This window comes from Rhinoderma darwinii, chromosome 3 (assembly GCF_050947455.1).
Source record: "Rhinoderma darwinii isolate aRhiDar2 chromosome 3, aRhiDar2.hap1, whole genome shotgun sequence".
NCBI lineage: Eukaryota > Metazoa > Chordata > Amphibia > Anura > Rhinodermatidae > Rhinoderma > Rhinoderma darwinii.
Window position 1 is genome coordinate 58,850,885 of NC_134689.1, and position 16,394 is coordinate 58,867,278.

The 16,394-nt window shown below is 43.3% G+C and overlaps 1 protein-coding gene across 1 annotated transcript in view; it reads right to left on the minus strand.

Moving 5' to 3' along the window:
* The window catches only part of SLC4A9 (solute carrier family 4 member 9), a 369,367-nt gene that overhangs the window by 206,576 nt on the left and 146,397 nt on the right, over positions 1–16,394 (minus strand). The window contains exon 7 of the mRNA XM_075856371.1: positions 11,246–11,400. Within this exon, the coding sequence (XP_075712486.1) occupies positions 11,246–11,400 (155 nt within the window). The remainder of the gene's footprint in view (positions 1–11,245; positions 11,401–16,394) is intronic.

Genomic DNA, 16,394 nt, shown 5'->3' on the forward strand with positions numbered 1-16,394 from the left:
ATTGTTGTTGATTGATCGGGGAGGGATCCACAATGAACGCGGCCTCCAGGTTGGCGCATTCACTCTCCAGTAGTTGTTCCATCTTAGAGGACTGCCTTTTATGATAGGATATCAATGACTGCAAACAGCCACGTAAGTATGCCTTCAGGGCGTCCCATAGAGCCGAGTGGTTATCAAAGGGAAGGTTATCCGCAAAGAACACCTCCAGTTGATCAGGTACGCGATCTTGTGCGCCAAACACTGTGAGCCAGAATGGGTGTATCTTCCTAGGACCCCTATTCACTTGAGGGCGGAGGGTAAGCTTGACCAGCATAGGTGAGTGGTCAGACATTGCTCGGGGTAAGTGTGAGATAAGTTCCATCATACTATACACTTTGGAGTTGCTGCACATATAATCAATCCGAGACAACGTGTTTCTCCCAGGTGTGAAGCAGGTAAACTCTCGATTATCAGGATATCGCTGTCTCCACATATCCAGCCTGCCCATCTCTCTCAAGAACCCAGCCAAGGGAGTAGTTACAGGTAGATGTCCAGGTATGACTCCAGGGTAAAACTTGTCAATAGAAGGATCCAGTAAAAGGTTGAAATCACCCATGCACAGCACTCCGGCCATAGGAAACTGTGAAGCAAACTTTGCCGCTTCATAAAGTACCGACATGGGAGCCGGTGGTGGAAGATAAAGTCCAATCAGCAGGAAAGGATGACCCTCTATCCAAGCATGTATGAATAGCCACCTGCCTTCTTGATCTTTCAGTACCACATCTAGCTCCCATTTAAGCGACTTATGGACTAAAATGGAAACCCCTCTGGAATACGAACTGTGAGTGGAATGGGCCGACCACTGGATCCACGGTCGATTCAGATAGTGTACAGTGGAGGAAGTGAGGTGTGTCTCCTGAAGACATATTAATTGTGGCCCTTGGCTGCGGATAAAGGAAAACGTCAAATTTATTTTATGGGAGTCTCCCAGGCCTCTCACATTCACAGATAAAACATTCAGAGTCATGTCACATATTGCATCAGATATCAGTACAAAGCACTTATCTAAATGAACAGCTCGTGCAAAGAACAATACACCAGTACTAACAGAATGTAACCGAAGCTTTCAGGGCTTTGAAGTTACGTTATATCACAGGTGTGATATTGTGGGCAAACGGGGGATCACCTATATACCTTATAGCTGATATAGGTGAACAAATTAGAAAAGTAAAAGAAGAAAAACCAGCATTATGTTTCCTTAAGTGTGAATTATTTAGACCGCTAATACAGATATCAAGACATGACATTATCCATACGAAGCAGCTCAATATCTATCCCTACTGGGGGTCCGCAACAGGTCCAGTGGATTCTACACAGGGTAACACCCAGCTATCCCCATCATATTAAATATCTGAGATAAATGCACGACATGAGATATAGGTGAAAAAGAAAAATAATACAGTAATAATCCCAGCGGATCACGCATTCAGGCACTCTATTCCAGGAGGAATCTGCATCAACAGTAAATTTGAAGTAAGTAGTAAGGCCACGAGTGGCAGGGCTAACGGCATGTCAAAATCACAGTATCCGTACGTTATATACTCATCTGAAAGTCCCAGACGATATCCCGCAAGGGCAGAGAATGTTGACATGGCGAACATAGAGAACAGTCCCCCCGGATAACAGATGTTGCAAAAGTTAGCGGTGAGGTGAGCGACCTACAGAACTCAGCCACTCATCCGCCTCAGCCGGATCATTGAAGAAGATAGTCTTTTCTTGATGTACAACCCTCAATCTTGCCGGGAACGCCATAGAGTAAGAAATTTGTAAGTCCCGAAGTCGCCTTTTGACCTGTACGAAAGAAGCCCTTGTTTTTTGTAAGGCAGCGGAAAAATCCGGAAAGAGCAGTATAGTGGCTGTAATGGTGGGGGTAGGGAAACAGAAAAGTGAGCCCTAATCTACCCGCCACTCAGTCCCTGCCTACTTGCAACGACCCGCCCTAGGCGAAGGGGTACAACTGGGCGACGGTCCCTACGCTCAATAAGTGCACGACAGACAAACAGACAAGGGTACACAGAAGCAAGGGAAAAGGGGCGGTTGCCCACGGCAACACCGTGAGCAACAAGAGTGGTGAACGAGCCGAGTCAAACCAAGAGTGTACGAGGTACCAAACGCAGAGCAGGAGAGTAGTGAACAAGCTGAGTCAAACCAGGAGTGTACGAGGTACCAAACGCAGAGCAGGAGTAGTCAGTAAGCCAGGGTCAATATGAAGCAGGGTCAAATAGTTCAAGAAGCTGCAGCAGGGCCAGGAAACCAAACGAGAAGAATCACAAGCAAGGAGGAACAGGAAAGGCAGGTATAAATAGACAAAGGGTGGGAGCTAGCTCCGTCTGGCCAGGCTGTGATAGGCTCTCCCACTCCTAAGCCTGCCATCCTGAGTGGAGGAAGATGTAGTCAGTCTCACAGACATAGAAGCAGGTGCAGACTGATTACCTATGGGCGTAGACACAGAAGCTGTGCCTGGCAGATCCTTTACAGTGGCATTCTGAAAACGAATCTCTCCATGTTTACGCGCGGCTTGTAAAATGGCGTCTCGATCTCTGCTGCTGAGGAGGCGGGCTAGCATGGGCCTCGGAGGAGCTCCAGGGGGTGTGGGCCTACCCGGCACGCGGTGCGCTCTTTCAATTGTATAGGAGGAGGACAATATGGCGTCAGGTAGTATTTCTTTAAACCAGGACTCCATAAAAGTGCAAGGGTCTCGTCCTTCACTACGCTCAGGTAGCCCCAGAATCCTTATATTATTGCGACGGAGGCGGTTTTCTAAGTCGTCTGCTCGCTGCGCCCATTGACTAGCCACCTTATCCAACTGAATCAGCTTTGATGCCTGCGGAGCCACTCTGTCCTCCAATCCAGAGATTCTATCTTCTGTCTCTCTCACAATTTCCCTTAAATTCTGCAAATCCTGCCTGAGAAGACCCACATCTGATTTTACCTCTGCGATCCTGCCAGTCAGGGAAGATGTAGATAATTGTATCGCATCCAGTAATCTGGAAGACACTTGTGCCAGAGTGAGTTCTGCTTCAGGAGCTGGGGGAGGTTCAAGCTGTTCAAGCTCTGAAGAGGGAGACGGTGAAGAGGCAGAGGCGCCGGCATCATCTTGTGGAGCTGCCAGGCGTATTCCTTCAGCCGCTCAGCCGCCAAGGATTGTCGGGTACGGTTCATGACAGCGTGTCCCCCTTGGTGAGTATGGTGTCCGGGTTTGGTAGCAATTATAGCGGTATATCAGCAGGATAATGGTAGGAAATACTCAGCTGGGTATGGAGCACCTAAAACATGCGACCGCTCATGTCCGTCGTTGGCCATGCCCCCCGCCTCCATAATTCTTAAAGAGAACCTTTCACCTCACCATACATGTGCAGCTCAGTGCATCATGCAATCGGGACGGCTGCGCAAACCCTGGGGCACTTTACATTTTTTTCTAACTTCCTCAGTTATTTAGATATCGGTGCCGTTATATTTGGCGCCCGATATTTAAATAACCCCCTGAACTGTCAACTGTTTTTTGCTGAACGTGTTGCAGTTTTTAGTTGCTCCATTTAATGTACTATATATTGTACTGCATAACTGAGAAAATATCTTTATGGGGTGGAATGAGGAAAAAACAGCGATTCCCCCATTGTTTTTTGGGTTTTGTTTTTACAGCATTCACCGTGCGTGAAAACAATACATGTTGTTAACTTTATTTTGCGGGCAAAACAGTTGCGGCGATACAAATATTATATATTTTTTTATGATGTACCAGTTTTACAAAGAAAATTGTTTTGTATCGCCATATTCTATTTTTCCATCGACGGAGCAGTGTGAGGGATTATTTTTGGGGAGCGAGCTGTTGTTTTTATTGGTATTTTTGGGTACATACAACTGTTTGATCAAATTCTATTACATTTTTTTGGTGCTATAGGGTGACCAAAAAAAATGCAATTCTAGCGTGCTTGTTAAATACTGTTATATTAGAATATTTTGGCCTTTTGCAGACACGGCGATACCAATTCTGTTTATTTTTTACAATACTTTATGATTTTCATTAGGCCCCCAGGCTGCCATGACAACCATCTTTCTAACAGACCTCTCTTTCCAACAGCTTAGATGCCGCAGATGCTATTGACCTCGGCAGCTCAGTCGTTAAATGGTCTGATAACTTTGATTCCTGCCGTTACAGTGAAATGTAAGCTGTAACATACAGTTGACATCCTCAGCCTGTGACCCTGCTCCCTACTCTTTCTTGAAGGCCCTTGATGTACAGTTACATCAAATGTCGGGAATGGGTTAAAGAGGACCTCTTACGTCTTCTGACATTTCTATTTTAGTAAATACTTGTATTTCCCATTAAATAACAATTCTGGAACACATTTTTGTAGAACTCATTGCATTGTGCCATTCTTTTGTTATTCCTCTCAGAAATTGAGAAAAATTGACAGTTTGGTGTTACCATTCCCCTTGTCAAAGCGGTGTGTCCCTACACAGTCTCATTCTGTCTGGACAGTGCTCACTCTGGGTAAGGTGTAAGCAGCCAGCAGGTAAATTGGTGGATGGCATGTACGTGCCACTAAGACTCTTGGTCTCAGTAGTGTAAATCCCAAAAGGATTTAGTGCTGAGCAACATTAAGTTCCTAAATGTGTTTTTTAGGCAGATTCTAGGGTCCAGGATTTAGGAGTGCCTGTAGAGACTCAGTGGGATGGCCACTCCAGTTCTTCACTCCAGGGTTTTTACTCTGCTAAACTAGGAGTCAAGGTAGGGCTTTGATAGTATTTTTAAAGGGGAAACTGCCTATGAGCAACATGTCTATAGGTGTAAGTATTTCAAAGATAAAGAAAAGCGGAGTACTGTGGTTGAGACTGGAACAAACTACTGCCAGACACTGACCTGGTTTCTGTGACTGCCTACAGGGCGAGACTTTATGTGATATCCTATTTGATTGAAGCTAAAGGCAAGAAGGAATTATATTTGACAAAGTAAAGGAACTTATATGATTTCTGTTTCTGAAGAAAGCCTTGTCTCTTGCTGCTGGACAAGCATCCTGTTCTTTTTGGTTTCAATAAATCCTGCTTTGATGAACCTTATACTGCCTGTTTCTGCCTGGTTACCAGCCATTATAGCAAGCACAGTGAGGTCCTAGCTCACAAGACACATACCCCCAACTGGTAACACCCAGTTGTCAACTTATTCATACATTTCTAGGAGAAATAGCAGAGGAATGACACAAATTAGTTCTAAAAAAAATATTATCCAGAACTATTATTTTATGGGGAAAACATTTACTTAAAGAGACATGTCAAGAGAGGTGACAGGTCCTCTCTAAATGTAACTAGGGAGCTATATTATAACATTACTGAAAGTAATATCAGTGTTTGATAACTTCTCTTAACACGGTTAAATTATAAAATTGTGTGCTGTTTTTACTTATCTGCATAGTCATGCTCCCCTTTAACCACTTCGCGCTCAGTGACGTACTATTCCATCATGCTGACCGCACCGTTTGCGCTCAGTGACAGAATAGTACGTCACAAGGAAAATGCATCGCCATTTTCCGCCGGCGCGTTCACAAGCTGTGACAGCTGCTGTTTCGGACAGCAGGCTATCACAGCTCAATACTCTGGGACCTGCCGCGATGGTCCCGCCTCCTCGATCGCCGCTATTGGTCAGTCAGTGACTAACTGTCCAATAGCAGTGATCAGTCTCTTCACTTCCTCTCCCTGACATCACATCCTGCTGCAACCGCCCTGAATGCCTCTGTTGGAGATAGAGAGGCGTTCAGAGCGGTTGTTAGAAGAGAGAGACAAGAGCAAAGTTGGAAAAAAGTGCAAAAAAAGTAAAAAAATAACATTTTTCTGTTTCCCACCTCCCCCATCCACTACCCACTCCTGTACCCTTCCTCCTTGTGTTCCCCCGACGTTTTTGGTCAGTGATCTCCTATCACTGACCATTTCTTAGCCTTCAGGACCAAATTTCTTGGTCCCTGGGGATTATTTTTTTCTTTTTTTTCTTTATAAAATATGTAAAACAAAAAATATATAAAAATTGAAAACAAAAAAAAATTTGTCAGTTTAGACAATTTAACTGGTTAGTTTATTATTAGGGTTAGTTAACCGTCAAAAATCGTAGTTAGGTATAGCGTCAGGGAATTTTGCGTCAGGAATCCATCACCGTAGTTAGATCTAGCAGTAGGGGTCCATAGGGTCCATCACCGTAGTTAGGTATAGCGTCAGGGATGCTCGGAATAATCTAGTTAGGTTTAGTGTCAGGCACCCGTTACCGTAGTTAGATTTAGTGTCAGGGAAGCCCTGAAAAATCTAGTTAGGTTCAGTGTCAGGAAATAGTTTCAGTAGTTAGATTTAGTTTCAGGGTAGTTCAAACAAAATCTAGTTAGGTTTAGTGTTAGGAACCCTCGCCCTAGTTAGGTTTATTCTCAGGGAAGCCCACTCGTTCCATAAAAACACCAATTTTTTTGGGCTAGTTTAGGTAGTAGCCTATTGCTCCTAGTTAGGGAAGCAAACAAACATGTCCCAAACAGACATTTACTGCCGAAGAGGCATTATAATTTCTTGCCTCCGACACAGACTCGTCGGATGGTGAGACTCTGTTTTATTTATCCACCTACACATCCAGTGAATAAGAAGAGGAACCCCCTAGGAGATTCCCCAGGACCACCACTACAGTTAGAACCCCTGAGCGAAATGACCCGCCGCAGTTGAAATCCCAGAGCGAAGTGACCCCTCCGCAGTTAAAACCCCCGAGCGAAGTGACCCCATTTGGGGCCCCCACATTAGACATTTATGAGCCCCAAATCCCTGAGTACACGGGCAGCCCGGGGATCAGATTTAATATGGCAGGGCTCAATGAAATGGACTTTTTCAAGTTCTTCTTCACTGATGACTTTATAGAGCTTATGTCTCCCAGACAAAATTATATGCCCAACAGTATATTACGAAGAACCCCACGTCATTTTATGCCCAATCCCACAGGTGGACCCCTGTAGACGCATCAGAGTTGGGCAAGTTCTGGGGACTTCACTTGAACATGGGGCTTCTGAAAAAGCCGTTCATTAGGACCTACTGGAGCACGAACATCTTATACCACACCCCAATGTACAGGATGTGTTATGAGGCAATACTTTGCTTCTTACATTATACTGATAATGAGCAGTGCCAACCCCGAGATGACCCCAGTTTTGAACGTTTGTATAATCTGAGACCCCTATTAGACCATTTCAGTGCCTGGTTTGCCCAAGCATACACCCCTGAGAAGTGTATTTCTGTTGATGAGTCCCTGGTACATTTTAAAGGGAGGCTTCAATTCTGCCAGTACCTGCCGAGTAAGAAGGCATGGTATGGCGTGAAGATGTATAAGCTGTACAAGAGTGCATCAGGGTATACGTACAAATTTAGGATATATGAAGGGAAGGACACCAGTATTCAGCCCCCAGAATGCCACCCCTTACTGAGAGTTAATGCGAAAATTGTGTGGGATTTGGTGCACCCACTGCTGGACCAGGGTTACCACCTCTACCTAGATAATTTTTATACCAGTGTCTCACTCTTCAAGTGCCTCGCTTCCAGAAGTACTGCGGCACTGCTAGAAGAAATCTGAGAGGCCTCCCTAAGGTTCTGCTTGGGCACACATTCAGAAGGGGTGAGAGCAGGGCACATTCTAGCAGCAACATATTGTGTGTCAAGTACAAGGACAAGAGCAATGTCCTTGTATTGACAACAATACATGGTCACACCAGTACCCATGTACCAGTTCGAGGTATCAGTACAGAGACCCCCAAACCAGACTTCATCCTGGACTACAATAGGTACATGGGAGGGGTGGACTTGTCAGATCAAGTCCTGAAGCCCTACAATGCCATGCGGAAATCAAGGGTGTGGTATAAGAAACTGGCCATGCACATTATACAGATGGCATTGTACAATGCATACGTGCTACATCGATGTGCAGGCCAGTGGGGAATGTTCCTGGAATGTCAAGAGGTGGTTATCAAAAACCTAATCTTTAGGGACCAAGAAGGGGGGGGGCACCCAGTACTTCTGGAAGCAAGGCCACACACATCGTACCAGGGCAACACTTTCCAGGAGAAGTTCCCCAAACTGGCAAGAAGTGAAAAAGTCAAAATAGGTGCAAAGTCTGCTATAAGAGGGGGATAAGGAAAGACACAATATATCAATAAGACACGTGTCCTGAAAAACGATGGCTCTGCATGAAAAGTGTTTTAAAATTTGTCATACATCCCTTGATTTTTTTTATCTACCCCAGTTTTACTTACCCTGATGCACTCCGCACAGCTTATCCCCCTCATCTTTCTCTTCTGAGCCCTGCAGTGTGCCAGGGCAGCTGTTAACAGCCACTTGTAGGGTATTGCCATACCCGGGAGAACCCTTATTACAGTTTATGGGGTGTATGTTTCCGGTGGCACATGCTGGGCACAATATATTAGACACTGAATTGGCATATATGTATAGAAAATTTCAAATCTTACTCTGAACCATCTGCTTCGCATTATCTTTTACACAATACCTGTGGGGTCAAAATGCTCACTGCACCTCTAGATTAATGCCTTAAGGGGTGTAGGTTTTAAAACGGGGTCACTTCTCAGGGGTTTCAACTGTACTGGTACCTCAGGGGCTTCGGCATACATGACTTAGCACCAGAAAATCCCCAATAGGCCAAATGGTGATCCTTCCCTTCTGAGCCCTGCCGTGTGCCCAGGCAGCTGTTAACAGCCACTTGTAGGGTATTGCCATACCCGGGAGAACCCATATTACAGTTTATGGGGTGTATGTCTCCGGTGGCACATGCTGGGCACAATATATCGGATACTGAATTGGCATATATATAGAAAATTGCAAATCTCACTCTGCGCCATCTACAGCGCATTGTCTTTTACACAATACCTGTGGGTTTCAAAATGCTCACTACACCTCTACATGAATACGTTAAGGGGTGTCGTTTTTAAAACGGGGTTACTTTTTTGGGGTTTCAACTGTACTGGCACCTCAGGGCCTTCTGCATACATGACTTAACACCAGAAAATCCCCAGTAGGCCAAATGGCGGTCCTTTCCTTCTGAGCCCTCCCATGGGCCCAAACAGCAGTTTACCACCACAAATGGGATATTGCCGCACTCAGGACAAATTTCGCAACAAAATGGGTCTTTTACTCCTTGTGAAAATTTTAAATTTTGAGCCAAAACTACATCTTATTGGAAAAATTTGTTTTTTTTTTTAAATCACAGCCCAATTCAAATAAATTCTGTGAAAAAAACTGTGGGGTCTAAATGGTCACAACACCCATAAATTAATTCCTTGAGGGGTGTAGTTTCCAAAATGGGGTCACTTCTGGTGGGTTTCCATTGCTTTGATACCTCTGGGGCTCTGCAAATGCAACATGGCACCCGAAAACCAATCCACAAATCTGGACTCTAAAGAACACATAGCGCTCTTTTCCTTCTGAGCTCTCCCGTGGGCCCAAACGGCAGTTTATCACCACTAAATGTGGTATTGCTGCACTCAGAAGAAATTGGGCAACAAAATGGGATATTTTGTTCTCTGTGAAAATAAGAAATTTTTACTAAAAATGACATCTTTTTGGACAAAATTAAATTTTTTAAATTTCACAGCCCAATTCAAATACGTGCTGTGAAAAAACTGTGGGGTCAAAATGGTAACAACAACCCTATATGAATTCCATGAGGGGTGTAGTTTCCAAAATGGGGTCACTTATGGGGGATTCTTAGGGTATGTTCACACGCACTAATTACGGACGTAATTCGGGCGTTTTTGCCCCGAATTACGTCCGAAAATAGCGCCTCAATAGCGCTGACAAACATCTGCCCATTGAAAGCAATGGGCAGACGTTTGTCTGTTCACACGAGGCGTAATTTACGCGCCGCTGTCAAATGACGGCGCGTAAATAGACGCCCGCGTCAAAGAAGTGACCTGTCACTTCTTTGGCCGTAATTGGAGCCGTTATTCATTGACTCCAATGAATAGCAGCGCCAATTACGTCCGTAATGGACGCGGCGTTCAAGCGCCTGCACATGCCGTTACGGCTGAAATTACGGGGATGTTTTCAGGCTGAAACATCCCCGTAATTTCAGCCGTAACGGACGCCCTCGTGTGAACATACCCTTACTGTTTTGGCACCTCAACACCTCTTCAAACCTGGCATGCTGTCTAAAATATATTCTAATTTAAAAAAAAAGAGGCCCCAAAATGCACTAGGTGCTTCTTTGCTTCTGGGGCTTGCGTTTTAGTCCACGAGCACACTAGGGTTACATGTGGGAGATTTCTAAAAACGGAAGAATCTGGACAATACATATTTAGTAATATTTCTCTGGTAAAACCTTCTGTGTTACAGAAAAAAATGGAATCAAATTGAAATTCAGCAAGAAAAATTTAATTTGCAAATTTCACCTCCACTTTACTTTAATTCCTGTGAAATGCCTAAAGGGTTAAAAAAAACTTTCTAAATTCGTTTTTGAATACTTTGAGGGGGTCTAGTTTTTAAAATGGGGGTTTCTAATACATAGGTCCCTCAAAGCCACTTCAGAACTGAACAGGTACCTAAAAAAAAAGGCTTTTGAAATTTTCTTAAAAATATGACAAATTGCTGTTTATGTTCTATGCCTTGTAACGTCCAACAAAAATAAAAGAATGTTCAAACAACGATGCCAATCTAAAGTAGACATATGGGAAATGTTAATTAGTAACTATTTTGTGTGGTATAACCATCTGACTCACAAGCAGATACATTAAAATTCTGAAAAATGCTAGTTTTTCAAAAAAAAATCTACATTTTTTCTACATTTTTTCTAAATTTTGCAATTTTTCACAAATAAACACTAAATATATCGACCAAATTTTACCACTAACACAAAGCCCAACGTCTCACGAGAAAACAATCTCAGAATCGCTTGGATAGGTTTAAGCATTCCGAAGTTATTACCACATGATGTGAAATATGGCAGATTTCAAAAATGGGCTCTGAGCCTTAAGGCCAAAACAAGGCTGCGTCTTTTAAGGAGTTAAGGTATGTTTCGCGGGACAATCTTGTGAAAAACAGGACTGTTGGGAGGTATGATAGAAGCAAATAACTAAGTTACTAATAGCTTGCTCTTGAAAATATGTCTACTATATACTATTTCCTCTACTGTATGGTTCTAATTAATGCAATTTTAAGAATACGTAACAATATTAAGCAATTTTACCTTTTGTGCACTGAAGGCAGAAATTTAGGAGGTTGGATGCGCACAGTAGGATCCCATTTTCCAGGAGGTAAAACAGCAACTTCATCTAAAAAATCATCAATTCCAGCTATTAGTTCATCTTTGTTCATAGCCTTGTATGAAATTTTCCGGAACAACTAAAAATGGAAAAAAAAAAAAATAAGAGGGAGAAAATATTTGTTATTGTAAGAATGACTTTTCAAAACTCAACATACTGTTAAGAAATAAAGCCCTTAAATCAGTTCTACATAGACAAAAAAAAAGCTAAGCCGTAGACAAGTCTTAAAGAGGCTCTGTCACCACATTATAAGTGCCCTATCTCCTACATAAGGAGATGGGCGCTATAATGTAGGTGACAGCAGTACTTTTTATTTAGCGATTTTAGATTTATGCCAATGAGTTGCTTAATGCACAAGTGGGCGTGTTTTTACTTTAGACCAAGTGGGCGTTGTACAGGGGAGTGTATGACGCTGACCAATCAGCGTCATGCACTCCTCTCCATTCATTTAGGCAGCGCATAGGGATACTTTTAGATCGCTATGTGCTGTCTTATACTAACACATTAGCAATACTGAAGTGTTTAGACAGTGAATAGACATTCCACGGGATGTCTATTCACAATCTCTGCACTTCGTTACTATGTCTGTGGTAGTTACAGCAGAGGAAGCGTAATCTCGTTGTAACCTGTCATCTACGGCTTAATCTCGCGAGATTACGCTTCCTCTGCTGTAACTACCACAGACAGAGTAACGAAGTGCAGAGAATGTGAATAGACATCCCGTGGAATGTCTATTCACTGTCTAAACACTTCAGTATCGATAATGTGTTAGTATTAGGCTGGATTCACACGAGCGTGTGCCTTTTGTGCACGCAAAAAAACGTGGCGTTTTGCCTGCGCAAAAGGCACTTGACAGCTCCGTGTGGCAGCATCATATGATGCGCGGCTGCGTGATTTTCGCGCACCCGCCATCATTATGACACTCCATTTGGATGTTTGTAAACAGAAAAGCAGGTGGTGCTTTTCTGTTTTCATTCATCCTTTTGACAACTGTTGCGCGAATCACGCTTGTCCCACAGAAGTGCTTCCGTGTGACATGCGTGGTTTTCACGCACCCCGTTGACTTCAATGGGTGCGTGATGCGTGAAAAACGCTCAAAGAACGGACATGTCGTGACTTTTACACAGTGGACCAATGCTGCGTAAAAATCACGCACATGTCTGCACGGCCCCATAGACTAATATAGGACGTATATCCCGTTCGTCTGAATAAGCCCTAAGACAGCACATAGCGATCTAAAAGGATCCCTATGCGCTGCCTAGATGAATGGAGAGGAGTGCATGACGCTGATTGGTCAGCGTCATACACTCCTCTGTACAACGCCCACTTGGTCTAAAGTAAAAACACGCCCACTTGGGCATTAAGCAACTCATTAGCATAAATCTAAAATCGCTAATAAAGTCGTTAAAACAGATCGTTTTTTTAAATAAAAAGCACTGCTGTCACCTACATTACAGCGCTGATCTCCTTATGTAGGAGATAGGGCACTTATAATGTGGTGACAGAGTCTCTTTAAAGATAGTCTAAACTGTCTAGCTAAACACCCTATTTACAAGGGGAATAGTTACGCCTAGTTGTCAGTATATTCATACATTTCCAAAGATAAATAGCTCAACACAGAGTTCTAGAAAATAAAAGGTGCTTCAGAATAGTTTTTATATGGGGTATGCATAAAATAAACATGTCATGAGAGCTGACAGGTCCTCTTTAACCCCTTCCCTCGGTAGCCATTTTTTGTATTTTCATTTTTACCTCCCCACCTTCCAAAAGCCATAACTTCCTTATTTTTCAATCGATATAGCCGTATAAGAGCTTTTTTTTTTTGCGGGACAAGTTGTCGTTTTGCACAGCACCATTTATTGTGCCATAGAATGTACTGGGAATGAATGACACTGGTAAAAATTTCTTTGTGGGGTGCAATAGAAAAAAAACAGTGATTCCTTCATTGCATCATATTTATATAGTTTTTTTTTTATACTTTACTACTTTTACAAGGAAAAGAATGAATCATTAAAAATAAAATTCATTTTGTGTCACCATATTTTGAGAGCTATAACTTTTTTCGTTTTCCATCTATGCAGTGGTAGGAAAAGTACAATAAATAAACTCCTTAATGGAGCGCTCCCGTGGTGGTATGACTTAGTTTTGTCTAAAATCAAGCACCTGTGCCTTACGAAGACCCCGGTGCGGGGTCGAAACGCGTTTCATAGTGTTTGATTTTAGACAAAACAAATAAAGCAGTTGTTCCTGAAAACTGACCACATATTCATACCAGCACGGGAGTGCCCCATTAATAGGTTCCCGACCGCTGGCTGTGTTTTTACGGCCAGCGGTCAGGGTCTCTGAAGTCCGCCGTATAGACTAATTACGGCGGCACTTCAGAGACTGTGCACGCGCGATCGCGTGCACACAGCTCTGTGCCCTGGCTGTTGCTAACAGCCATGGGCACTGGGCAGGATGTCAAGGGCCAATCTTTTTGTCCCTGAACATGTGATCGCTGTGACAACCAATCACAGCGATCACATGCATTTGTACGTATAATACAGTGTGCACGCGATCGCGTGCACACAGCCATGTGCCCACACTGTTACCAACAGCTCTGGGCACTGTACAGAGTATCAGTGACCAATCTGATGGTCCCTGAACATGTGGACGCTGTGAAATCACAGCGACCACATTTGTTTTATTTTGGTACTTCTGGCAGCAAATCTCCTGCCTCTTTTCTTCTCCTCAAATATTGTTTCAGTGTGAGGAGAAGAAGAGACTCGAGAGAATTGCTGCCAGAAGATTACAGTTACAAAAAACATACAGTTACACTATAAAACATTCTCTGTATAGATATATTTCTATCTATCTATACAATCTATCCATCTATCTTTTTTTCTTTCTATCTACCTTTCTATCTTTTATTCTATTAGAATAGGCAGGTAGGGAATATATAATTCTATATATATCCACATATATATAATATATATAGCAATAGCGGTTTATTTTTTTGTTAGCGGTAGTGTAGATATATATACCAGTTAGTTTGTGTGTTTTATAAAAAAAAAAAAAGTTTGTTCAGTTAGTGTTAGTGATGTTATGGCGAGGAAGTTGTTTAGCGCCGAGGAGGCATACGCCATGCTGTGGTCTGAGTCTGAGACCGCATCAGAGATGGTGTCAGAGATGGAACCTGTTTTGGGCAGTGACGATGATAGCGTCATTTCAGGTTCATCTTCAGGGGACGTTGTCCCTGATGCAGTTGAAACTGCAGAACATGAAAGCGCAGGGCCAAGTAGCGCTGTAGCATGGGTCAGCCTGGTCCCTCCAGTTCAGGCTCTTGTATGGGCACCTGCCCCATCTTTTGGGCCTAGAATCCACGGATTTACTGCCACTCCTGGCATAACCGTGGACAATACAAATTTTGTCCAAATGGATTACTACCATTTATTTATAACTGACGACATCCTAAATATCATTGTCCACGAAACAAATTTATATGCCGCTCAGTATATAAGGCAGAAACCTTCATCCACCCATGCCAGAGATTGGACGCCCACCAATTTGCAGGAATTAAAAAAAAAATTTGGGCTCATCCTAAATATGGGTATTGTCAAAAAGCCCTCCATTAGGTCTTACTGGTCAACAAGACCCACCCAAGCCACCTCAGTGTATTCTGCAGTAATGCCCGGGTCTCGTTATGAGACAATAATGAGGTTCCTCCACTTCAACGACAACGCACAGGCCCCCCCAAGTACCGATGCAAACCGTGATCGGTTGTTCAAAATAAGACCACTGATAAATTCAACGAATATAATTTATTACTGCAACTCTACACCCCTGAGCAGAATGTAAGCGTGGACGAATCCCTCCTCAACTTTCATGGAAGACCTAGCTTTCGCCAATATCTACCTTCCAAAAGGGCAAGATATGGCGTTAAGCTCTACAAACTGTGCGAAAGCGGGTCAGAATATACCACCGCCTTCAGGATTTATGAAGGGCAGGACCACTCAATAATGTTCCTGGATGCCCCCCTGATCTTTCCACCAGCAGTAAGATCGTGTGGGAGATAATGCAGCCTCTGCTTCACAAGGGGTACCACCTGTACTGTGACAATTTTTATTCTAGTGTGCCCCTGTTTAGGCATTTGCATGCTGCAAGGACTGGGGCATGTGGTACAAAGCGCAAAAACCGAATTGGTTTTCCGCAGCAATTAGTGGGGAAGCGCATGGTAAAGGGGGACTTCTGTGCTTATGCATCTGAGGAATTGCTGGCGGTCAAGTACAGGGATCGCAAAGACGTGTATGTGCTAAGCATGATTGATACCGCAGGAACAGTGGCAGTGAGGGAAAGGGGGGCAACATAGGACAAGCACAAACTAGTGAGCGTGTCCGAATATAACAAGTACATGGGGGGGGGGGGTGGATTTAAGCGACCAGGTTTTACAGCCCTATTTAGTGAAGCGAAAAACAAAAACCTGATACAAAAAAGTGGCCAATTATCTTCTACAGGTGGCAATCCACAACTCATTTGTGCTCTATAAAAAAAAACAGAGGCAGAGACACATACCTGGATTTCCAGGAGAAAATTATTGAAGGCCTCATTTTTGATGTTCAGGACACCAGAGAATGCCCCCAGTCTGAGGATGTCACGCGACTGACTGAAAGACACTTCATCACTCGTATTCCCCCAACACCAACTAGAAGCAACCCCCAGAAAAAGTGCCGCGTCTGCAGAAAAGATGGGCACCGCAAAGATTCACGATATTTCTGTCCATCATGTCCCTCACAACCAGGCCTGTGCATTGACCCATGTTTTAAAAAATACCACACTGTTCTGCATTATTAGATTTTAGTTAATTAGTCGAAAATATATTTGTCCTACATTACATTTTTATTTTTCCCCTGATTTTACTCCAAGGGTGAATGTCATGTTTGCATATTTTCTAAAGTTCATCTGCTGGAGAGCTCCATTTGCATAAACCTGCAATTTCTTATTTTAGAAAACCCCAAAAAATAAATTCCCATTATACCCCTAGATGAATATTTTGGGATTTCTGCTTCAAGAGCAGATATTTTGGAAGTGTTATAG